The sequence below is a fragment of the Pleurodeles waltl genome, chromosome 3_1 (genome assembly GCF_031143425.1).
Source record: "Pleurodeles waltl isolate 20211129_DDA chromosome 3_1, aPleWal1.hap1.20221129, whole genome shotgun sequence".
Classification (NCBI taxonomy): domain Eukaryota; kingdom Metazoa; phylum Chordata; class Amphibia; order Caudata; family Salamandridae; genus Pleurodeles; species Pleurodeles waltl.
In genome coordinates this window covers 1,830,544,229-1,830,568,518 of record NC_090440.1, presented here as the reverse complement: position 1 = coordinate 1,830,568,518, position 24,290 = coordinate 1,830,544,229, and the positions used below count along the sequence as shown (strand labels likewise).

The 24,290-nt window shown below is 46.8% G+C and overlaps 1 protein-coding gene across 1 annotated transcript in view; it reads left to right on the top strand.

Annotated features, from left to right (window-relative positions):
* Window positions 1–24,290, top strand: part of NAB1 (NGFI-A binding protein 1) — a 69,599-nt gene that overhangs the window by 34,597 nt on the left and 10,712 nt on the right. Inside the window, exon 5 of the mRNA XM_069225889.1 lies at window positions 18,080–18,199. Within this exon, the coding sequence (XP_069081990.1) occupies window positions 18,080–18,199 (120 nt within the window). The remainder of the gene's footprint in view (window positions 1–18,079; window positions 18,200–24,290) is intronic.

Genomic DNA, 24,290 nt, shown 5'->3' with positions numbered 1-24,290 from the left:
CATCCCCGTGAGTGCCCAGACTCGATATGGGGTCGCAAACTGAGACCCACCTCATAAATATTTATGAGGTGGGTCTTTGCGACCCCATAGCGAGTTGCAGAAGGTGTCTGAGACACCTTTCTGCATTTCCTTTTGCGCTTTGCAAATTGCGAGTCGCTGGGACTCGCAATTTGCAACTCGCAAAAGGAAACCTACCTACATCTTGACCTTACTTCGAATTCATTAAAGAAGCGGTTTATGGTGATGTTACCGTGTGGAATGCTTTCAACTACTTAAGAATTTCATCTGCAATCACGAATTTCCATGTGACATAATTTCAGACCTTATATGCCTGTACTTCTTTTTAGACCTGTTAGAGTACATTGACTAATATTGTGTGGTCTGAAGAAAAGTAACTGTCTGCTCTATGTCACTAATTGCCTCTTCACGATTGGCATTTCTAAATGGAATTATTAGCACATTCACAGGTAAGATGGAACCTTTTAAATTGCTATTCACTTTGAGAGGTGCCCTTTCAGAAAGGCTGAAACAGAAAAGCGACTTCTTCTTGAAATAGAATATCTAATTTTATATAGGCTGGAGAGGAAGAAGTAACATCAGGCCTCCTTGCTAGAGTATGTAATTCAATCTCCTATGTTGAGAGGGGACTGCAGATAACTACCCTTTTGTTAGAAACAACGTACTATGCTTATTGCTTCCTCATAAGACTTTTGTTTATTAATTTAGAACTGAGATAATGTCAAAAGAGAACGTAGGTAGGGACTTTCCAATGTGATACTGGAAATAGGATTATAATAAAACACCAGATAGTAACAATTTGATAGGAAAAACGTACATAAGAAGTACTTATTCAATGAACTTGATTAACTCATTAATACCCAAACTAACATGGACATGATGTGTAACTACCCATACATCGCATCGTGGTGAAATCTTCTTTTCAGCGTGTCTCTTAACTCTCTTCTTCAAACTTCAACCAAAAATTTGTTTCGTTTGCCAAAGACTTAAGCTTAAACTCTCAACTCAACCTTCCCATCTAAACTAATGTTGACAGTCTTGACTTTCAATGTCAGGCTCCTCAGAGACATCAATGTATGTATGGATTGGTAGTAATATAATGCCCGTGAAGCAGCGGAATACTGTACATTACAGGAGGGATCGGGAGACGATTTACAAGATCACGTAGGTCAAGTGGGGATAGCACAAATACATTTTACACATATTTTGGTACACGGATATTAAGTGATTTGCCCAGAATCACAGTGTTGAGTCTGGTAATTCAAACCTGGGTCCCCGAGTTCCAAAGGTGGCAGCTCGAGCCCTTAGGCAATCTCCTCCCTCTGTCTGACTCCTTGACTATGGCCCAGTTTCTTTTTCTGCCACGAGTCAATTGAGAAAACTGCCCTAACTCTGACTTTAGCACACCTGCCGTGTAACTTCCTTCAGCTATCCTGCTTTCTTCTGCATGACTTGTGTCCAGAGCACGGAAATAAAATGACAGCTCCAATACGTATTTACTTTCTCTGTAGCCGGATCTGTCTGACTCTAATTCAAAACTTCTGAATTGCTGTTACGTAACTGTCCATAACACCTGATTTCCAGATTTTCCATTGTAGGATATACAGATCCCTCAAAGCAAGCATACCTTTGTACTTTACGTCTTGCAAAAGATACAAAAATACATTCTCGGTAAATATGCCATAAATCAGGATTGCCTTTCCTCTAGATACCTTACTCAAAACAGACTTCCTGTTGCATGTATGAATATATGTATGTTGTGTTTGTATAGCGCAAGGAGTGCTGTACATGGTCAAAGATATAGTCAACGATTGACAAGAGAAACATCTGGGTTCTGGGAGCAGAAGTATTCTTTTACTGCATTTTAACATAGTGCTCTTTAAAAAGGTACATCCTCAGCTTTTTCGGAAATTGAAGTACAGCTGGGGCAGTCCTTAGCGAGATTGGAATGTGGTCCCTGACCATGGATGCATGGATGGAGAAGCATGTTGTATAGTTTTCATTTCATTTTGAAACGTTTGTTCATCCAGTCTGAAACTGTCCTGGCTGCATATATGCACACTTCTTTGCCTCTGTCTGATAGTGACATGGCTACAGGAATGCAAAGAGCCACTGGAGATTATGAACTTTTTAGTCAGATAGGCAGAAGTGCTGGTCGTAATGGCTTTGCAAATGATATAGCTAATTTTGGAGATGCCATGAACCCTCAGAGGGCGTCAGTGGTGTTCACTAAGGATGAATCTGACACAATCATATTTCTTCATGTCATGGATGATATGTGCTGTGGCCTGTATGATGTGTGGATTCTGGTAGACCAAGAATCAGGGCTTTGACATCATCCAGATTCAAGAGTCGAAGGGTTAAAAAGCAGCTCTGAAGCCAACATTACAGATCTGTTTTCTTTAATGATTGTACTGGTAGTAGTGTCAGTATTCCCTCCTCCACTGTTTTGTTTAGGTCAGCTTTGTACTGAATAAATCCCATCACCTCACCAGGATCGTAGCTCAAGATGTACAGCTCTGTAGTCGTGGAAGACAATGTGGGACACCCTACAAAGCTGTTAAATCAGTAAGACTTGAGGTTCCCAAGATGTTCCCTTTTCACCAGTGTCTCCTATGTTCCACACCCTCAACTGATATCAAACTTTCTTTCCAGTCATGAACAAGGCTTTGTGATTATTTTTCTACTTTTATAATTTTAAATATATAAACAGATAAAATGACAGGCAACCTATGGCAATATGGATGACGTTAACGGGGTCTGCTATGCCTGCCCTTACAAATTCTCTCAGAAATTATGTGAAACCATTTTCCTGTGGAAGATCCGATAGCTGTCTCAGGTAGTGAATGGGTAATCTCAGGGCAGCCCAATGTCTGTCTATCCATATATTAATTTGCCAATTATTCAGTTGACTCTAGGAACTGCTGAAGCAAGCAAGACTACTAAATGAAGATTTGTCCCGGAGCGTGTCTCGTTTCTGCAGGGAGAAGATGGGCAGGTGCAGCTAGGATGCAGACAGATCCTGTGCTTTCAACACCACAGGATTTATCTATTTGTTATAAGGGGCATAGTTGGCAACAGCAAACTAATTTATCCTGCAGCAGGGAATGTTTTGACGCAGGACTTCATAGAAGCTGGGTTGGAGTTAGGCACTGGCTTAAGAGGTCTCATCAGCCATTATATCTTGGGCACCAGATCAGTGCAACAACAGAATTGCTTCCATAGCCTGCACCTATATGTTTTCTGGGCGGTGGAATGGTATCTTGCTTTAGCTTTAGCTTAGCAAGAGTACCCTTCTACATTTTTCATCCTCGGAGTTCTATTTGCTACGTGTGCACCTTCAGATACTCAAGAAGTAGAATCATCACACAGCAAACAAAGCCGCAAGCTGGGATAGCCTACAGTCTTCAAGTGTGGGTTGGAAAACAGATTGGTCCTGTTCTGGTAAGCAGTGGTCATTCTGGTGTAGCTTCTGATTACACTGGTGCAGCTTTGAAGGACGAATATTCTGGTCGCTAAACGTGCATGTTGAATGTCTACTAAATCCAGAATGGTAGAAAATGTAACATTTGTGTCCGATTTCTTTTCCTTTGTCACATTGGCTTTTTGCACTTAAAATGAATCCCTGAGAAGTTCAGCCGATTCTAGGTCTGGATCCACCAGACATGGACTGTAGCCAAAGCTGCGAAGAGACTTTGAGAGGTAGGGAATGTAGAGAGTGCCCCAACAGGTTTGATCAATCCTGAGGAAGGATTTAGTATGACCCAGATGTATGGTTATAATTTGGAGACATATTTCTCTGCACTTTGTCATTTTTATGCCATACATTAAACAATTCTATGGAAACGTTGGAGCAATAAATAATATTACTGGAGGACCTGGGGCTGGTACTCAACTCCCAAATTGCATAACACATAAAAGGAAACTCTAGGACCAGTGTTTCTTTTGAACCATTCCAAAGAAATGCCACAGCTCCAGCTCCACTGTGCACGTATGTATGGACATACTGATGAATGAATAAAGAAACCAAATTTGCGTAGTTGATCTCAAAAAAAGGAAAAGTAATACAAAAAAAGAAAGGGAACTTAGATAAATGTAGAGAAGTGTTGAGCTACCTGCGAAGAGCGTTTTTAGCAAAAAACAATGTTTTTTTATTTATTTAAAGGGCTATAGAGGTTGTCGGTTTCCCTAGCGGAACTTGCAGTGTACAGACACAACAACAGGGTGTGCACGCTCATGTTGATCCCTTTGGGTTGCGGTGCTGTTGACACAGAGGCAATCACAAGGTGTGCATGCTCATGTTGACCCCTTAGGGTGGCGGTGCTGTTGACACTTCTGTGATGGTGCAGTTGCAGACTGGTATCTTCTGTCAATGTGAGGTTATTCTTGTGAGCAGAAATGGCAGCAACCAAATGCCAGTATATCTGTTGTCAGTGACTGGCTAAGCAGGTGGTGTGTCTAGGGCTTCATGGTCTACAGAGTTAAGACAGTCAATACTGAACTAGAGGGAATGTTTTTGCATTCCCAAGGAATGCCCAGCCTGGAAGGACCTAGCTTGATTTGGCAGAATTTTAGGATGATCTCACTCGCTAGTTAAGTGAGCACTGGGAGAAGGTCAAGCCTTTGAGTGATTACTCAAAGGGTGAGTGATTACTTGGGCTTACCCCATACTTTTACCATTCTTCAGGGTATAATAGCCTCAATCCAGGCAGGTGGTATTAAAGCTCCCCCGCCGCCCACCCTCCTCCCCCCCAACAGAACTGCGAATAAGTAAAACATGCTGGTGACATTATTGCCACTGTGAGTGGATTGGGCGCGTGGGCGGTGCCCTGCTCTTTATGGTCGGTGCTGTCCCCCCTTAAAGATTTCATACTTCAGACCTACCACACTATCCCAGATACACTGGATGTAGGCATCATAGGTAGGTAATTCTGTCAGAACACTGCAAATTGGACATTAGGGGTGTTAGACTTTTCATCCTTGGAATGGTCTCCCTTAACTTTTTGCCTCTGTTCCCCAGGTTGTAGATGTATGCTGGACTCGGATTTTGCTGTTTTTGTTACTCTGGGCACTTTACCACTGCTAACCAGTGCTAAAGTGCAAGTGCTCCTTTACAAAATGTGTATGTAATTGGCTTATCCATGATTGACATATTTGATTTATTAGTAAATCCCTAGTACAGTGCACCAGAGGTGCCCAGGGCCTGCAGGGCAAATCAAATGCTACTAGTGGGCCTGCAGCACTGGTTGTGCCACCCACACAAGTAGCTCTGTAATCTTGTCTCAGACCTGCCACTGCAGTGTCTGTGTGTGCAGTTTTAACTGTAAATTCGACTTGGCAAGTGTACCCACTTGCCAGGCCTAAACCTTCCCTTTTCATTACATGTCAGACACCCCTAAGGTAGGCCCTAGGTAGCCCCAAGGGCAGGGTGCAGTGTATGGTTAAAGTAGGACATATAGGGGGTCATTACAACCCTCGCGGATGGTGTTAAAGGTGCGGCAATACCGCAAAAAGGCCGGCGGACTAAAAAAGGGAATTATGACCCTGGTGGAAACCGCCAACAAAGACAGCCACTGGAACACACCGCCCGCCACGGCGGTACAGACAAGCAGCGCGGTGGTCACCGCCAACAGACAGGCGGAAGACAATGTACCGCCCATAGTATCACAACCTACCAATCCGCCACCTTTTCCGGAGCGGATTCACCGTGGATAAAAACACGGCAGAAACAGTTACTGCAATGGGAAAACGCTCACCTGAACACATCCCACGAGGAAGGAGGACTCCATGGAGCCGGAATTACACATTCTACCGGCCCTTGTATTCCTACTCATCTACGAAGAGCAACGCCGGCGCGGGTGAAGACAACGGTGAGTACTGCACCTACGACATAGGGGGGGGGGGAGGCAAAAGTTAGGGGGACACACACGAAACACCCCCACCCTCGCATATTTCAACACACACACCAATGCATTTACAAAAATCACAGTAACAACCCACAATCCCCCCGGAAGAATGCAAAGATAAAACAAAATCAGTTCAAACATTGTAATGTATCAATATACATGTTTCAAAAATATACAGATATATTATAAAATCATTCATAAATATATACATTACGAGAAGTAGTGCAGATATGCACATATCAATGTCCGTGCACCACTAGTCCAAAAATGCATGGGCGAGGCCCACAAAAGATACCTGTCCACAATCGGAGAGAACACTGCCGGGGCATCAGATACAAATACTACAGGCACCTCAGGGGGAAGGGAAGGGGGGGCACCTCAGCCGGATGAGTGCAAAGGCAGATCCACGACGGGGCTCCATGCCCATTGATGTATCCTGGGGAGTGCAAAGCCACAGTCTCTCAAGTCTCTACAGTGGGTGGGTTGCCCACTCTTCCATCCTGGGGAGTGCAAAGCCACAGTCTCTCAAGTCTCTACAGTGGGTGGGTTGCCCACTCTTCCATCCTGGGGAGTGCAAAGCCACAGTCTCTCAAGTCTCTACAGTGGGTGGTTTGCCCACTGTTCCATCCTGGGAAGTGCAAAGCCACAGTTTCTCAAGTAGATAACAGCCTCCACTGGCTCTGGAGGGGGACTGGTGCCCAGTCTGGATTAGTCTACCCGTGAAAGTTCCTGTCCCGTCACTGTCCCAGCTGCACATGGGATGACGATGCTTGATGTGGTGGTCTTTTCATTCTTCCCTGGTGCATGCCCTGTTCAGCGGTGCTTTGCCATGGCGGTCTCTGGACTGTTCAACGGTGCTTTGCCATGGCGGTCTCTGGACTGTTCAGCGGTGCTTTGCCATGGCGGTTCAGGACTGTTCAGCCGAGCTTTGCCATGGCGGTCTCTGGACTGTTCAGCGGTGCTTTGCCATGGCGGTTCAGGACTGTTCAGCCGAGCTTTGCCATGGTGGTCTCTGGACTGTTCAGCGGTGCTTTGCCATGGCGGTTCTTGAACGGGCATTGGTGTGTGGCATGACGTTCCCTGGACTGGGCATTGGTGTGTGGCATGACGTTCCGTCATTGCCCAGCGGGGCTGTGGCAGCCGGGGCCCTCCTGGGCACTGACTCCGGCGGTGGTCTCCTGACCAGTGACGATACTTGGGCCCTCCTGGGCCCTGACTCCGGCGGTGGTCTCCTGACCAGTGACGATACTTGGGCCCTCCTGGGCCCTGACTCTGGCGGTGGTCTCCTGACCAGTGACGATTCTTGGGCCCTCCTGGGCACTGACTCCGGCGGTGGCGGTGGTCTCCTGACCAGTGACGATACTTGGGCCCCCCTGGGCACTGACTCTGGCAGTGGTCTCCTGATCAGTGACGATACTTGGGCCCTCCTGGGCACTGACTCCGGCGGTGGTCTCCTGACCAGTGACGATACTTGGGCCCTCCTGGGCACGGACTCCGGCGGTGGTCTCCTGACCAGTGACGATACTTGGGCCCTCCTGGGCAATGACTCTGGCGGTGGTCTCCTGACCAGTGACGATACTTGGGCCCTCCTGGGCAATGACTCCGGCGGTGGTCTCCTGACCAATGACGCTCCTTGGGCCCTCCTGGGCACTGACTCCGGCGGTGGTCTCCTGACCAGTGACGATACTTGGGCCCTCCTGGGCACTGACTCTGGCGGTGGTCTCCGGACCAGTGACGACGGTGCTGGCGGTGGCATCCCGACCGCCGGGAAGGATGCCGCCCTTCTCCGCCGTGATGCTCACAACAGGCTGTGCAGACTTCCTCTGGCCCTTCCCCACCTTTGGAGGAGTCACAGCTGACTCTGCAATCCCCCTGGGACCCCTGTGAGTTGTTTTGCCTCCAGGAGTCTTCACAGGGTCCCGTCGGCCACTTTCCAATTTCAGAGCCTTTACAGGGGGTGGGTTGCCAGTGCCTTGGCTCCGGGTCATACTGCCTGCCCTGGTGGCCGGTGCACTCCACACACCTTGAACAGGCACCACTGGCATTGGAGGCTTTTTGGCTGAGGCGCCACGACGGGACTGATGAATTGGAGTGGGGGGTAAACTTTACAGAGGGACAGTTTCTGACGAACACTGGGATGGGTAGTTTGAGGGGGCCTGGGAGTGGAGGAAGAGGAGGTGGTTGTAGGAGGTGTCACTTTAGGTGTTTTGGGTGCAGGTACTGGAGGCTGTCGTGAGGTGGATGGTGTGTGGGTGCATGCGTTTGTGTACTTTGGGAGGGGGTGTCACAGACACACTGGGAGAGGACACAGGGGACGTGTAAATGGGAGTGGAGGTGGTGAGTGCAGGTGAGCGGGGTGTGGTGCTGGGTGTTCTGTTGCAAGTCCTGGTGCCTGTAGATGTAGTGCATGCAGGTGAGAGTGTAGACGAGACTGGGAGGGAGGAAGGAGAAGAGGAGGGGGGGGACACAGTGGAGGCAGTGGATGTTGCTGTGTCTGCATGTGGGTGATGCTTGTGTGTGTGCCTGTGGGTTGTGTGGTGCCTATGTTTGCCTGAGCTTCCCTTGTTTGTTGACTTGTGTGCATGCTGGTCTATAGGTGTGCTTGGGATGGGCTGGGGTACAGGGGATTGGGTCTGGGTGGAGGAGGTTGGAGGGGGGAGGCTAGACACAGGGACAATGGCTGCCATCAGTGCTGAGGCCAGAGATTGCAGGGGGGTCGCTGAAGGACAGCCTGACCAGAATGAATGCTCTCCAGGAATGCATTACCGTGTTGCAATTCCCTTTCTACACCCTGGATGGCATTCACAATGGTAGACTGCCCAACAGTGAGTGACCTGAGGAGGTCAATGGCGTCCTCACTGAGGGCAGCAGGGGTGACTGGGGCAGGGCCTGAGGTGCCTGGGGCGAAGGTGATGCCCACCCTCCTGGGTGAGCGGGCACAGGGCGAACGCAGAGGGGCTGCTGGGAGGGCGGTGCTGGTAGGGGAGGTGGCGGCTGTACCTGTAGAAGTGGGGCGCACAGATGGTGCCGCCACCACAAGGGAGCTCCCATCGGCGGACGAGTCCGTGTCGCTGGTTGGTGATCCGGTGGCCGACGTGAAGCTCCCCTCGCCCTCCGTCCCACTGGTGCATTCTGATCCGTGGTGTGGCCCTCCATGGCCATGTGGGATGCAGCTCCCTCGTGCTCCGGTGCAACTGTACCTCCGCCTGATGATGCTGATGCACAAAAGAACAGGGAGACCACAATAAGGGGGGGGGAGACAGAAGATAGACAGGTTGAGTGCATGGAATACCACTACCGTTGGCGGAGAATACCGACACAGCAGCCCCCTGCACTACGCTGTGCTCCTGGCCTCTGCAGATGCAATTTCTGGGATCTGGCCTACATGGCCATGGTGGACATCTGCACACATGGATGCCACAGGGGCATCTATACCTGTACTTTGCACTCTACTGCGGTGGGGTGGAGTTGCCACATGGCCTGCATTACGGAGAGGCCTAGTCTACGTTTTTCTGCCTGCCCTAGGTACACCCACAGGCCTCCTCCCCCACCCAGACCCCTCCACTGCGCGCAAAGTCCGCAGCTTTAGAGTGTACTCACCCCCTTGTGTCTGCTGTTATGCCCTCAAGCGCCCATCCAACTCCGGGTATGCCACCGCCAGGATCCTGAACATCAGGGGGGTCATGGTGCGACGGGCACCCCTCCCACGTTGGGAGGTCATCCCCAGCTGAGCCTCCGCCGTCTTCTTGCTCCAGCGGCGAATGTCCGCCCATCTTTTCCGGCAGTGGGTGCTCCGTCTCTGGTGGACCCCCAGGGTCCATACGTCCTTGGCGATGGCACGCCAAATGTCCTTCTTCTGGTGGGCGCTGACCTACATGACATGCACAAGGGAAGACGAGAAGTCATTACCAACTGCTCCGTCGATGTGAGTGGCCCCCCTCCCTACTCTAGCCATGTGGCCCATTCATTCACATGCATTAATGTTCCCTGAACTCTGCCCCCTTCCCTCTTACAACCAGCCCTCTCCTCCCAGGCTTAGCCCATACAACGTGCTCCCTGTGTACTAACCTGTTGGTCTGGAGGACCGTAGAGTAGCGTGTACTGGGGGAGGACCCCGTCTACCAGTTTCTCCAACTCCTGAGCAGTGAAGGCAGGGGCCCTTTCCCCAGACGCAGCAGCCATTGTCTCTTCCAGACCGAGGTCACAGCAGCACTTGCAGTGTAGGTCCTCTCCTGTCGAAGATCAGGTATCTAGTGATTGAACAGATAGAAAATGGCGGTCACGTCTGCGGCAGTGACGTCCGCGGTGGTGCGTATCATCACCTCCGGCGCACCTGTTCATTGGCTCCTGGGACCCATAGGGTCCCATGTTAGCCAATGCAGCATTGCGCCGCGGTCTACGACCGCCTACCGCGACAGTGTGCAACGCCAACGCAGTTACCCCACAATCCCATTGTCCCAGTTTAGAGGTCAGGCAGCCGCCATTTCAGGGGCCCACATGGCTTCATTTACTTCTGCGTCACACATAGCTAGGCCTACACTCAACACACATACAGGAAGGGTTTTGTGTTTGGTGTACTCTTCTGTGTAACTGTGGGTACATACCTGGAAAAAAATTGACGTCGCTGTTGTCCTTCCTAGGCGCCGTCAGCTGGGACATTTGAGAAGATGGCGGAATCCTCCGGTGTACCGACCGCTGGTGGACCTGTTGACAATGGAGGAGCGACATGTAATCGTCACCTACAGTTTTGACCGTGCCACATTCCAGGAACTATGTACCCAGTTGGAGCCAGACCTGATGTCACCAATCCGCCATCCCACTGGAATCCCCCCTGACGTGCAGGTGCTGTCAGTGCTCCATTTCCTTGCAAGTGGGTCATTTCAGACAACAGTGGCAATGGCATCAGGGATGTCCCAGCCTATGTTTTCCAACGTATTGTCCAGAGTGTTGTCTGCCCTGCTGAAACACGTAAGGAGATACATCATTTTCCCTGAGTTGGAAGATTTGGCTACAGTGAAAGGTGACTTCTATGCCCTTGGACATATCCGCAACGTCATAGGTGCCATTGATGGGACCCATGTAGCTCTGGTCCCCCCCCACAGGAGTGAACAGGTGTACAGGAACAGGAAGAGTTCTCATTCGATGAATGTACAGATGGTATGTTTGGCAGACCAGTACATCTCCCAGGTTAATGCTATGTTCCCTGGCTCAGTGCATGACGCCTACATCCTGCAGAATAGCAGCATCCCTGATATGATGGGTCAACTCCAGAGGCACCATGTGTGGCTATTAGGGGACTCTGGTTACCCCAACCTGTCCTAGCTATTGACCCCAGTGAGGAATCCCTGGACCAGGGCAGAGGAACGCTACAATGAGGCCCATGGGCGGACTAGGAGGGTGATCGAACGCATCTTCGGCCTCCTTAAGGCCAGGTTCAGGTGCCTCCATATGACAGGTGGTTCCCTATTCTACTCACCGAAGAAGGTGTGCCAGATCATCATCGCCTGCTCGATGCTTCACAATCTTGCTTTGCGACGCCAGGTGCCTTTTCTGCAGGAGGATGGTCCAGATGACGGTGTTGTGGCAGCTGTGGAGCCTGTGGACAGTGATGAGGAGGAAGCTGAGGAATAAGACAACGACAACAGGGAGTCAGTCATACAGCCATATTTCCAGTGACACACAGGTGAGAACATTTTCATTTTTACCATTACATTCACTGTCACACGTCCTCCTCTATCCTGTGTGTAATTTCATGGGATTATTTGGTAACTGAGTTGTTTCTTTCCATTACTGTTTTACAGGTGTGGTTACCAACATGTGTCATCTGCTTGCATCCTTCAAGGACTTCTGATGTGTGACATTGGTATGTTGTCTTTACATCTAACAACGCATTTTGACACTGTCATAGATATTACATTTTACCAAATCATAGACTGACTCCAGATTGTTTTGTGTTTCAAGGGTGTTTATTGAAGTGCTCAAAAATGGAGGGGGGTTGTAAAACGGTGATGGGTGATGGCGGAGGAATGTCCATGGCAGAGTCCAGTCTATTAGTCTCACAGGTGCACTGCCCATATGGGCATAGGAAGTGGAGCTGGGGCAGTTTAAGTATGGACAGGGTAACAAAGTGGGACAGTGGGGGGACAATCAGGGTGGTCTCATTTCCTGGCGGGGGTCTTGCCATCTTGCTCTGTCCTGTTCCTGGCTCTCAGGGACCGCTTGTGTGGTGGTTGTCCATCTGCAGGGGGTGGGGTGCTGGTGTGGTGGTCCTGTGGCGGGCGTCCTGTCCACTAGCGCCGGCGGAGGTGGTGGGCAGTTCATCGTCCATGCTAGTGTCAGGGGCCCCTTGGAGTGCCACGGTGTCCCTCATGATCTGCTGTATGTCCTTCAGCACCCCTACGATGGTGCCCAAGGTGGAGCTGATGGTCCTGAGCTCCTCCCTGAACCCCAAATACTGGTCCTCCTGCAGGCGCTGGGTCTCCTGAAACTTGACCAGGACCATCGCCATCGTCTCCTGGGAGTGGTGGTATGCTCCCATGATGGAGGATAGGGCCTCGTGGAGAGTAGGTTCCCTTGGCCTGTCCGCCCCCTGTCGCACAGCAGCCCTCCCAGTTCCCCTGTGTTCCTGTGCCTCCGTCCCCTGGACCGTGTGCCCACTACCACTGCCCCCAGGTCCCTGTTGTTGTTGGGGTGGTGGGTTATCCTGGGTTCCCTGTAGTGGTGGACACACCGCTGATTGACCTGTCCTGGGTACGGAGATTTGGGCCCGCTGAGTGGGTGCTGTGCTGGTGTTACCAGAGGGTGGAAGGTCAGTGTTGGGCTGTGCCTGTGCAAGGGGTACCGACTGTCCCGAAGCCCACGATGGTCTGGGCTGGTCATCAGGCTCCAGTAGGCCAGAGCTGCTATCGTCACTGTGGGCCTCCTCTGTGGGTGGAGTGGAGTTGTCTGGACCCTCCGGTGTGGTGACGGTCCTTCGTGATTCTGCAGGGGCATAAGAGCATGATTATTGCATGTGTGTGTGTGATGGTGTGCAATGGGTGGGTGTGCGTGTACCCCAGTGCAAGCATTCCTGTGTGGGGGCTTGTGTGATGATGGTTAGGGGGTTGTATGGGTATGTGCAGTGGCCATGCTTTGGTGATGGGTGTCCATGCTTAGTTGTGTCATGCAGGGCTTGGTGTTGGGATGTGTAGTTTGTGTTATTAGTATATTAGTGAGGAGTTGGGGTGATAGGTGAGGGTGGGGGTGTGTGATAGCATGCAGGTAGGGTGGGGGATCTGATAGTTAATATTTGACTTACCAGTGTCCATTCCTCCACCGACTCCTCCGAGGCCCTCAGGATGCATGATGGTCAAGACTTGCTCCTCCCATGTTGTTAGTTGTGGGGGAGAAAGTGGGGGTCCGCCGCCAGTCCGCTGAACCGCGATGTTGTGCCTGGAGACCGTTGAACGCACCTTCCCCTGAAGGTCGTTCCACCTCTTCCTGATGTCCTCCCGATTTCTTGGGTGCTGTCCCACAGCGTTGACCCTGTCCACTATTCTTCGCCATAGCTCCATCTTCCTGGCTATGGATGTGTGCTGCACCTGTGAGCCAAATAGCTGTGGCTCTACCCGGACAATTTCCTCCACCATGACCCGGAGCTCCTCCTCGGAAAAGCAGGGGTGTCTTTGGCGTGCCATGGGGTGGTGTGTGTGATGTGTGGGGCGGTGTGAGTGTTGATGTGTGTGGTGATGTGTAGTGGTGGGTGGTGTTTTGTGCGTGGATGTTGTGTGGGTGATGGTGTTGTGTGCCTCTGTATGGTGGGGTTGTCTTTGCTGTGCTGTCTCTCTGGCCTTCGTCTAAATTTCTGGTCGTAGGGGTTTGTGGGTGATGTGGGTGTGTGTTTTATATTGTATTGGGTGTGTGTTGTTTGTATGTGTATCAGGTGTGTGTATTTTGAATTGTCCAATGTGGCAGTGTTTTGGAGATGTGTGTGCATTTTGAGCGCGGCGGTGTGTACCGCCAATGGAATACCGCGGTTGAAAGACCGCCGCGTGGATTCGTGGGTCGTAATAGCATGGGCGTGTTTCTGTTGGCGTGGAGGTGGAGGATTTGTTTTCGCCTGTTGAACACTGACCTTTGGTGTGGCGGAGTTGTGTGGGTGTCTGTATTTCGGCGGATTCCGAGATGTGTGTCCTAATAGCTGTGGTGGGATTCCGCAGCCGCGGCAGTGTATTGGCGGTCTTCTGTACGGCGGTAAGCACCTTTTACCGCCAATGTTGTAATGACCCCCATAGTAATGAGTTTTCATGTCCTGACAGTGATATTGCTAAATTCGTTTTTCACTGTTGCAAGGCTTGTCCCTCTCGTAGGTTAACATGGGGGCTACCTTTAAATCTGATTAAAGTGTAGATTCCCTTTGGGAGCAGATGGACATGTGAAGTTTGGGGTCTCTGAGCTCACAATTTAAAAATACATCTTTTAGTAAAGTTGATTTTGAGATTGTGTGTTTTAAAATGGCACTTTTAGAAAATGAGCATTTTCTTGCTTATACCGTCTCTGTGACTCTGCCTGTTTGTGTTTTCCCTGTCTGGGTCAGTTTGATAGTTGGGCTGGTTGCACCTCACACTAGACAGTGACACAAAGGGAGCTGTGGTGTAGTCTGCATTTCCTGATGAGCCATCTGTGCTAGGAGGAAGGGGAGGAGTGGTCACTCACACCTGAAAGGGCTGTGCCTGCCCTCACACAATGCAGTCTCCAACCCCCTGGTGAGTGTCTGGGGCCTGACCTGGGCAAGGCAGGATTTCACATTCAAAGAAGACTTTACTTTGAAGTAGGCCTACTTCAAAGGAGAAATTGGGTAGAAGAAGGGCACCCAAAACCACAGACTTTAGAACCCTTCTGGAACCAAGAAGAGCTTCTGCCTGGAGAAGAGCTGAGGAAGAAGAGCTGCCTTGTCTGTGACTGTGCTTTGTGGAGCTATCCTGCAGTTGCTGCTTGTGCCAGAGTAAGAGGGCAAAGACTGGACTTTGTGTGCCTTTCATCTTGTGAAGATCTCCAAGGGCTTGATTTAGAGCTTGCCTCCTGTTTGAAATCTCAGGGACAGCAAAGACTTCTCTCTGCCAGCACCTGGAGTCTCTGGAGAGACTCCTACTCTGCCCTGTGGTGCCCATCCAGTTTCTGGGACCCTGAAAGGAGAGGCTGGCAACCTAACAGGAAGAAATCCCACGCACAGAGCGCCGTGCTGGGAAAAGATCGACACAACTCCGATCTGCAGCTGAAGAAACGACTCGCCACCAGCTCCGTGGCTGAACATCGACGCTTGCCGGAAACGCGACTGAAGAATCAACGCACAGAGCTGAAGAAACGATGCGCAGCATCGCTGACAGGCTGGGAGATCGCAACCCGCGCTGCGTGGTTTTCAGATCATCGTGCGGCTGGATTTCTGATGCAAACACCGCTGGGCATGTAAAAACAACGCAAGGCCTGCCCGGACCGACAGTGCTGACTGGATCGACGCATCGCTCTCCTGTGGGGAGAAGAACCGACGCGCCCCGACCCGACGAAAGAAGAAACAACGCAAAGTCTTGCTCGTGAGTGAAATCAAAGCATCGCAAGCCCTTTTTGACACACACTCGCCCGTGCTGGGTTATTTTTGAAGCACCCAAGGTACATTTTCATGCTAACAGTGTTAGTGTGTTTTTAAACTACATAAAGACTCTTTTTGCTTTTTAATTGATAACTTGACTTGTGGATTTTTGTCGTTTTGGTCTTGTTTTGTTAAGATAAATATTTTATCTTTTTCTAAACTGGTGTGTCATTTTGTAGTGGTTTCATTAAGTTACTCTGTGTGTTGGTACAAATACTTTACACCTAGCACTCTGAAGTTAAGCCTACTGCTCTGCCAAGCTACCAAGGAGGTAAGCAGGGGTTAGCTGAAGGTGATTCTCTTTTACCCTGACTAGAGTGAGGGTTCTTGCTTGAACAGAGGGTAACCTGACTGTCAACCTAAGACCCCATTTCTAACAAGGGGGAATTGTATTTTGTGATCCTTGGACATGCAAGGTGTGCACTGCTTGCCTCATTTCCTTTGCTGATTGGTGCACCCAGAGTTAAGAATGACACAAGAGCTACAAGGTAAGGCTCCTTCACAAGAGAAACAACCCTAGGGAGCACAGGTAACATTTTTACCATACTATCCCATATCTCTATAATGTTGGAGCCAATAGGCCTATGTTGTCACGACTTACACGCTGCTTTAACCTGGAGTCCGTAGAACGAGTGGCGAGGATCTTGTTCCTGAATGTTCGGCCTTGGCCCAGGTAGGGGCGACTCTTTCTGGTAGCCACGGTGCTACAGGCAATGGAAACGCCAAGAGCAGGCCGTGTCCTTTAGAAGTAGTGCCAGAGGGAAAAAAACCCTGAAAGGGGAAAAAACCTCCAAAAATGTAAGGTTCCTGCAAATGGAGCAAATTAATAGGTAAATACAAGAGCAAAACTACAGGAAAAAACATTGGAACAGACGTTAGCCAGTATCGAATACGAGGAAGCAGGAGCAAAGACACCACCCAAACAGAAAGTGTTGCAGTGCAAGGAGAGAAAGAATCACAGCCCTTAAATACCAACAAACAAGAAGCGACCAACAGGAAGTACAAGGACACCATCTTAAATAGGGAAAAACACATAGTGGAATAGGAGCCATAGAGAGTAGGGAACAAAGGCATGCTGGGAAGAGACGGGTAATATGGGAAAAGGGAAAAAAACATTAAGGAAGGCACAATGAAAGACAGGAAAAGAAGAAGAGAAGAATAACAGGTGAGTGGGGGAGGTCAGACCTGCCTGGAAGCGCGTCGCGCTAAGAAAGAATGAGGCCCCATGCCCAATTTGGGGCCTCGTAATGTGCACAGCAGGCTGGGGATGCGGCGCGTCTTCAGACCACGTGCTGCCGCGGCGCGACATATGTATATGAATGTCTGTCTGAATTACCCTTAAATGTACCTGAAAGATTTGGTATGGGTTAGTTGCCCCGAATAAGTTTACCAATTGAGAAGGCTTTCCACACCAATACCCTGTAACTCCCATAGCAACTCTGAGTTCCTTCCTATGAAGGACAGCGAACTGGCCTTGCCCTGTGGCTTTATGCCTTAAAAGAGGAGCATGAGGGCCAAGGGCCTACCTCGGGGAGACACAGCAGCATTTATGCGGTCTTTATACAGGTTACCCCTTAGGGGCAAGCACTAATGGGAGTCAAGTGACAAGCAGAATCATGCACATAGGAATCTGCCCAAAAGAGCAGCTCCACAAAATCCCGGTAACCAGAACCTTGCAAGTGAAAGCACCAAAAACAAAAGAAACACGAGCTAGATTGCACCTTGACAAAGAGCTTTCAAGACACTCTCTTTGCAAATGTGCATAAAGGTGCTCTTTTATCTTTTATGGTTTTGTAAAACGTTATGCGCAGTGCATCAGCATCTCAGTGGGAGTCAAAGAAGCAGCAATAACAGGGCAGTTGAAAGTTGCTGTTGCTTGTGCTTCACCCACGCGCACAGGAGGCATTGTGTGGATGGAAGGTTTCATGATGCGAGTTTCAAGGCCATTAAGCCAGAGTGCCCACGTTTCCCTAAGCAAGTAAACAGTATTGTCCCTAGCAATTTACCCACATGTAAACGTGCGTGATGTGGATAGGGCAAAGTTTTTTTTCCCCACACTAACTTCTAAAAAGTGTATTTATAATTTATAACAATGGAAGTTGCCCCACTGATCCTATTGAAATAATTTCGCATCGCTTGGCTTCCTGATCATCATCCCAGCACGGAGGAATGATGTGAGCCCTGGGAAGGCAAAAGAGCAGTGATGATATGGGAAAGCATTGATACTCTAGCTTTGTTTTTTTTTGTTTTTTTTCAAAACAGTTGTTTTTAACATTGTGGATCTGTGCCTATAGTGTTCTCCTAGCTGACTATCTTCATCCTAATCGGGGTGCCTAACTGCAAGGAAATTTGGATTAGATAGACTTCATTTCTTGATTAATTTGGGAAATTATTCAAAATCATGGAATAAATATTCACGGATAAATCGGATACTAAAATATTATGCATTATTTTAATTTTCAGTATTTTATTTTTTATTTTTAATGCTAATCTGTTGCATTACATCAGCTGGTATTCTTTTGATAAACAGGAAGGATTTTCCGATTATCAAGAGGCACTGCAAGCATTTCAACAGCGACATGAAGCGCTGCGAGAGCAACTTGCCCTAGCAAAGGCGAAAGGGGAGGATCTTGCAGCTCACAATTATCAGGTAAAAGAAAAAAAAAAAGAAAATATTTACAGTATATATTTCAAGACACTGACTGTGATGTTTGCAAGATTAAGCAGTGTGATTAATACAGGCTCAGTTTTTTGTGACTTCCTTTTCCGTCATTGAAAAGATTAGTTTCACTGCCTTGAAATTTAGTCAAACTCGGCCTAATTCGCAGGGTGTTTTATTCATGCATACACACACAACTTTTAAAATTTCATTTTTTAACTGCAATGAGTAAAATCCACAGCTATGTAGGTAAACAATGCACGTATTCTTCATAAAAGGTATCACATTGTAGCTCTGATTAGAGTGTGCTGAAGATTTTGTACATTTTCAGGACACATCACTGACAGTCTGGTTGCTTGACATTAATGGAGCGATGAAACCCCCCTGGATCATGAGATACTGACGGCGAGAAAGAATGTAGCCTGAATTCAGTTAATAGGTTGTATGACCTTTGCACATACATTGATACCCCACAACAAATTGATCTGCAGAGGAGAAGGATTTGAAACATTCTGAATATGGCAAATGTTACAACCTCGGTTGAAACTTTATATAGAAATATATGCAAAAGATGGTTTCCCTACCTTCACACAGTGACATCAAAACGATTGTAGTATTATAATACCCAAACAATTTCCTTTTTTTTTAAAACAGGTGTGGCAGGGTGGCAACTTTAAAATACAGCACGACAGGAGATAACTTTTTTCATTCTTTTTATTTTGAAAAACTGCTCTGCTATTTAAAGATACTCATTAATTCTTCACTGATCGGTTGTTTTGATTGAGTGCTGTCTGGTATTCATTTGTTCTTCTGCCTTTTCTCGCTGTGGTTTCTTAAAACATTTCCAAATTAGTTAAATAAAGACTATACAGCATTGCTAACTAATGGTTTTCAACTTTGCAAGGCTATTTGGACAAAGAAGAAAGGCTATGCAATGATAAAGAATTTTGGTAAATTGATATTATCAAAAATGACAAGAATCAACTTAAGAAGTTATGTTACAATAAAAAATTATAGCAAATGATTCTGACTCTACTGGGAAATATTTAAAGGGAATGGCCATTGTATCAACCCTACTCTGACATTTCCTTTGTTTGTTGGAGCCTAGTGTCAAAATTGCTTTTTATGTTTGGACAATTTAGTTTATTTTTATGACACGCCCTTCACTTCCGTTGACCACATAGGACCGGGCCTTCAGCAATATTTCTTTTTTTGGGACCACAGTTGTGGTAGTATGAGAGTTGATAGAAGTGAGAGGTTAATGCCAGTTAGAGGATTCTTTGAAAAATCCTTCACTGGATGACAGTAGAGCTCTGAAAGTAGTTCTTTGGAGTCGTCATCTCCCACACCGCCGTCCTTCTTGAAGGGTAAAAGTTTATGGCTTCAAAAAGAAACAGCAGAATATGTTGTGTGCCACCCGACTGGAATCTGAGGTCTGCTGTTCAAGAGTTGATATTCATGTTAATTATGCCTCAGCTCGTCGTTTCTGTCTAGCAATATATTTAACTCAGAAAGAATAGTGTGTCTTTCTTTGCTTGGACTTTGTATGTGATGCTTTTTTACTGCATTGATTGTGAAATAAGCTTTATGCATTCCCTAACTTTTCATTAAACCACAAAGTAATTTTGAAATGAAATCACAACTTAAGCTGCACTCTGAAATGGAGGGACCACGATGGGGCAAAATAGATTTGGATACTCACGTTCTTAGTCGGGGCAGAATACCAGAGTTTGCCGGTGAACCTAAAGTTCTACTTATGTTCTACACTCCTCCCTACAATTTGCAGGAAAGTTTCCCACAAGAAAATTAAGTTGTATTGAAGAGTTCAGACTGTTTCAGTATAACAGTGTCATTCCCTTCACTTTTTCTGTTCCTGCTGTCTGGTTGTCTTTTCCATAGGCAGGTCACAAGCACAAATGCTGCCGAAGCCGACTGGTCAGCCGTGGTGACCTCTAGAATTGATTTCAGAAAAACAATATGTGGCCTTTTTAAAGAGCATTTCCAAAGACCGTACATCTGTGCGGCGCGTCTTATTCTTGACCTCAAAAGTAATAACCGCATCTTTTCCCATATTCTCAAGTCTCTCTGGTGTCTCGTAATTAAACAAAGGGCTTGATACAAAAACGTTTAACCTAGTTCCTGGCGCACCCCATGAACAGGCATCTTCCTACCCTTGCTGTCTCTTGGTTTAATGCTGGCCAATTAGAAACCTAAGGCCGGGCACCCACAACAAACTCTCCATTTCCTTGGTCAAGTAGAAGTACGCCTTTTTCATTGGTACTCACATCCATTATCTACTGAAAGCAGATATAAATCCAGACTTCTGTTGGGGCTCCCGTTGTCTTCCTTCCTACTGGTCTGCCTGTTAACAGTGACTGTGCTTTGAGGCCTGTTACATGCAAACAAAAAAAATGTAAATCTATGCATTTAAAAAAATAGTTTTCCAAAAAGTTAACAATAGACAGTGTGTTTTAGGCAAAAGAACCGTAACAGTCCCTGCATAGCTCACTGTAGCATTACACATCTTTTCCGAGTATGACACGAGCATATTGTCAAATTGCCTCTTTTTCTGATTTCTAGCTGAACGGAAAAAGAGGGAGATGGATGTCCGTGGCTTCCAGCACCAATGGGAGTGCTAATATCGGGCATACAGTCTGGCACCTACCACACAGCTATTGCTTGATGTGGGGTGCGATCATATAGGAGAAGACTTAACGGATTGCAAACTAAATGAATTACTTTGCCCTGAAGAAACCCCATATACAGGACGAAATGATTTTAAGAAAAGGAAATAAAGAGAAATTTCAACAAATTCGTATGCATATGGAACGTTTGGACTGTTATTTTGACGTGGTGCACCTCTCCAATTGATTTTGCATTTGTATCCCCTGTTTCAGGGGTGGCACCTTGGCAGCATGTGCCAGGAGTGAGTACACACAAAAGTAATATCTGATGGTTGAAAAATTACTTATCTTGGATTTTTGGGTCAGGTGCGGTTTTCTATGGCCGTCTGCTTCTTCTGTGTAATATATTCATAAAGTCAAATTGGTTGAGTCTCAATTCCCATATTAGGCTACTTATTTGCAGCGGAACTTAAATGCGGTGTAGTAGTGAACTGGAAAGCAAAGATGATACACCTCAGATCATCAACTCATGTTCAGGGGGGGGGGGGAATTCCAGAACATAAATATTTATCTGTTGTCTCCCACCCAGGCACTAACCAGATGCGACACCGTTACCTTCTGAGAACAGACATCAGGTGCATACAGGGTGAGGCGGCATGATTAAAAAAATCTTGATAGAACTTTAGCATATGTAGAAATGACTGAAGTCAAAAATTTGAATATACTGTGTTTAAATCGAGAAGAAAAGAGGAAGAATATAAAACACGTACTGAAATTGAAAAGGGATTGCATTTTGGCCAACTCCTTTTGCAGCTTAATCCTACAGCTCTAACTTCAAAATCCTTTAAAAAGTAGCCCTTGAACTAAAGATATGCAGTTTCGCTTTCAGCTCCTCCCGACTGCCGCATTGAAAGACGGGTGGAGAGTCGCTGAGTAATGTTGCTGCAGATGCTGTAGATTGCAGAGCAAAATTAGACTCAAAAGCCCACAGAATTTGCATTTGCACCCTCCTAAGCAAGAAAGGTTAACATTTTGCTTCCTTCGCCTTTCTGTAAGGACCATAAAAAGGTGCAGTGTTGCAGCGGTGCTTTGAATGGGTCGATGAACAGCTTGTTAGCTGTTTTGTCGTTTTTTTTTATTTGACACATCACTAGACTCAACAAAGGCTGTTTAGTATGCCGAATATTGTGAACTTAGTTCATAACTATGATAATTAGAAATAGGCTAATTGATTTGTCTCCCGACAGGTATTTTTCCCCATGTTTAAATCACTTCTAGTTTTTGCTCTAATCAGTGGTCTTTCGTGTTTTTATTTTTTGTATTTTTGTTTTCCATTTTACAATGAAATCAGTTTATGTATATTACAAATTTTACTAATCTACAATAAATATGAACTTGGATTTAGTGTCAGTCTATGTTTTTTCTTAACCTCGTATCCAAACCCTTCCCCCCACGCCGCCTCCTCCTCCCCCCCCATCCGCCATTTTTTCGGTCATGAGAATTTACTGATCTCTCCGCACTTGCTTCTTGTTTATGGAGCCTGCCAGCATTTTATGGGAGTCGTTATGCTGTGATCTGTTTGCAAGCACTGTGGACGCCTGCCTGACTTATAGCAAAATCATAGATTCTGTATTTTAGGTCACCTTTAATAATTCAATGAAAAATCAAAGCTTTGCTGAACCCACGCAGCCATTACCTCTTCTGCCTTGCCATGTCTTTGTTGGTATAAATATCTGCAACTGATAGGCTTTATTACCTTGCAACTCTACCCACCTAGAGTAGCACCGAGCTGTCTGATGCTTCTATGTCCCCGGTGGTCTTCTTACTTTCCGGTTCTTGCAAACAAGTGCGTGACAGCATTTTATTTACACCAGAAAACAATAATTATTAACAATCTGTTTAAGTAAAGTTACACTTCAGCCTGGATTTGCATTTTTAAAACAATGTGTTTGTTTTATATGCCCCAATCATGTTATAGTTTTGAAACGTTACAAGATGCAAATGAGTTTGAGCCAACTGCATGTCTGCGATTGAGCAGATAGCAGTTATATATATGTATATATATATATATGTCGTGCATTCCCTTTCATTGTCCCAGTTGACGGTAAAGGAGACTGCAATATTGCGCCTGCACCGGCTGAAATCCCACGATCTCCTAATTGCACAAAACCAATTCTTTAAAGTTTCTCGGTAGTTCGTAAAATGTTTTCTTGTGCTATATGAAAATACGACGTAGAAAATAGAGACCCCCTTAAAACAAATTGTGAAAAATATAGACTGCAGAAATAAAGATAATGCATAAATGTCAACGTTCAAAAAATGTGAACATGCACCTGTTCACCACCGTCAAGGCTGATAGTCCAGGATCGGATCTGAAATAATAATTAATTCCAGGCCTATAATAGGTGAGAATAGTTAGGCTGACACTGAGACATTTTAATAGGCTAATTTTTCTTCCTAGTAGATGAGACAGTAGGTACTCTATATAAATGTTCTTTTGGAGAGGTGGGCAGAAGTAGTTTTGTGTTGTGATGGAAGAGCACATGAGAAACTACATTACTTTATCTCTTCCCATATGACCTAACACCCTCTAGCAACCTTTAATAAACCCTGTGCACCTCAAACAGAAATAAAAACCGCAGCATCCAAAGACATCTCATGTCAAGTCATTTTATTTACACAGAATACAAAATCAGAACACAAAGTAAAAATATAAACAATGTTTATTTCCCGAGCACTTCATTATTCAGTGAGGTTTGACGAATACATCGTTTCAGTTTCTTTTATATTTTAATTTTATGGCATAACTTTCACCACTGCAATCTATAAAGCAATAAAAAGTGCAAAAAAATAAATGTAAAATTGCACACAAAATTTAACACGTATCCTAATATCAACCAAGTCAGCCCTTGTTGGCCAGAATTGTATTCCTTTTGTTACTACATGTTAGTACTCTAGCAAATGCATTTGCTCTTGTTTTCTTTTTTGATGCATCCTTTTAAAATGTCGTGGATGGTGGAGGATGTCGTCTGGGCCAGTGAGTGTTCATATATAAAGGTACATCATGGCTCCTTTCCCAGGCAGCCTCTTTTGGGTAGATAATGTCTGTGGTACAGGAGCAAGTTATATTTCATTGGTGGAAGCAGTCGCACTTGACTTTATTTTCCAACCATTGCGCCCACCCTAATTCACGCCCCTCTTATGTTGTGTATATTTGCAGTGTGATTCATTTGAATGGCAAGTGCAGCAGTGAGATGCTTCCTTCACTTTCTGTGTACATTTTAATGGCGCTGGAAGGGTGCGGGTTGGATCAAGAGTGAAGGACCAGGTCGTTACTGAGGCAGAGAGCTGCAGCAACCTAGAGATTTAAGGAATCAAGTTCCCCATCAATGGCTCCCTGAAAGTGCCAGTAGGGACAGCATAGTAAGAGTGAACCTCGGCAAGGGAACACACCAATC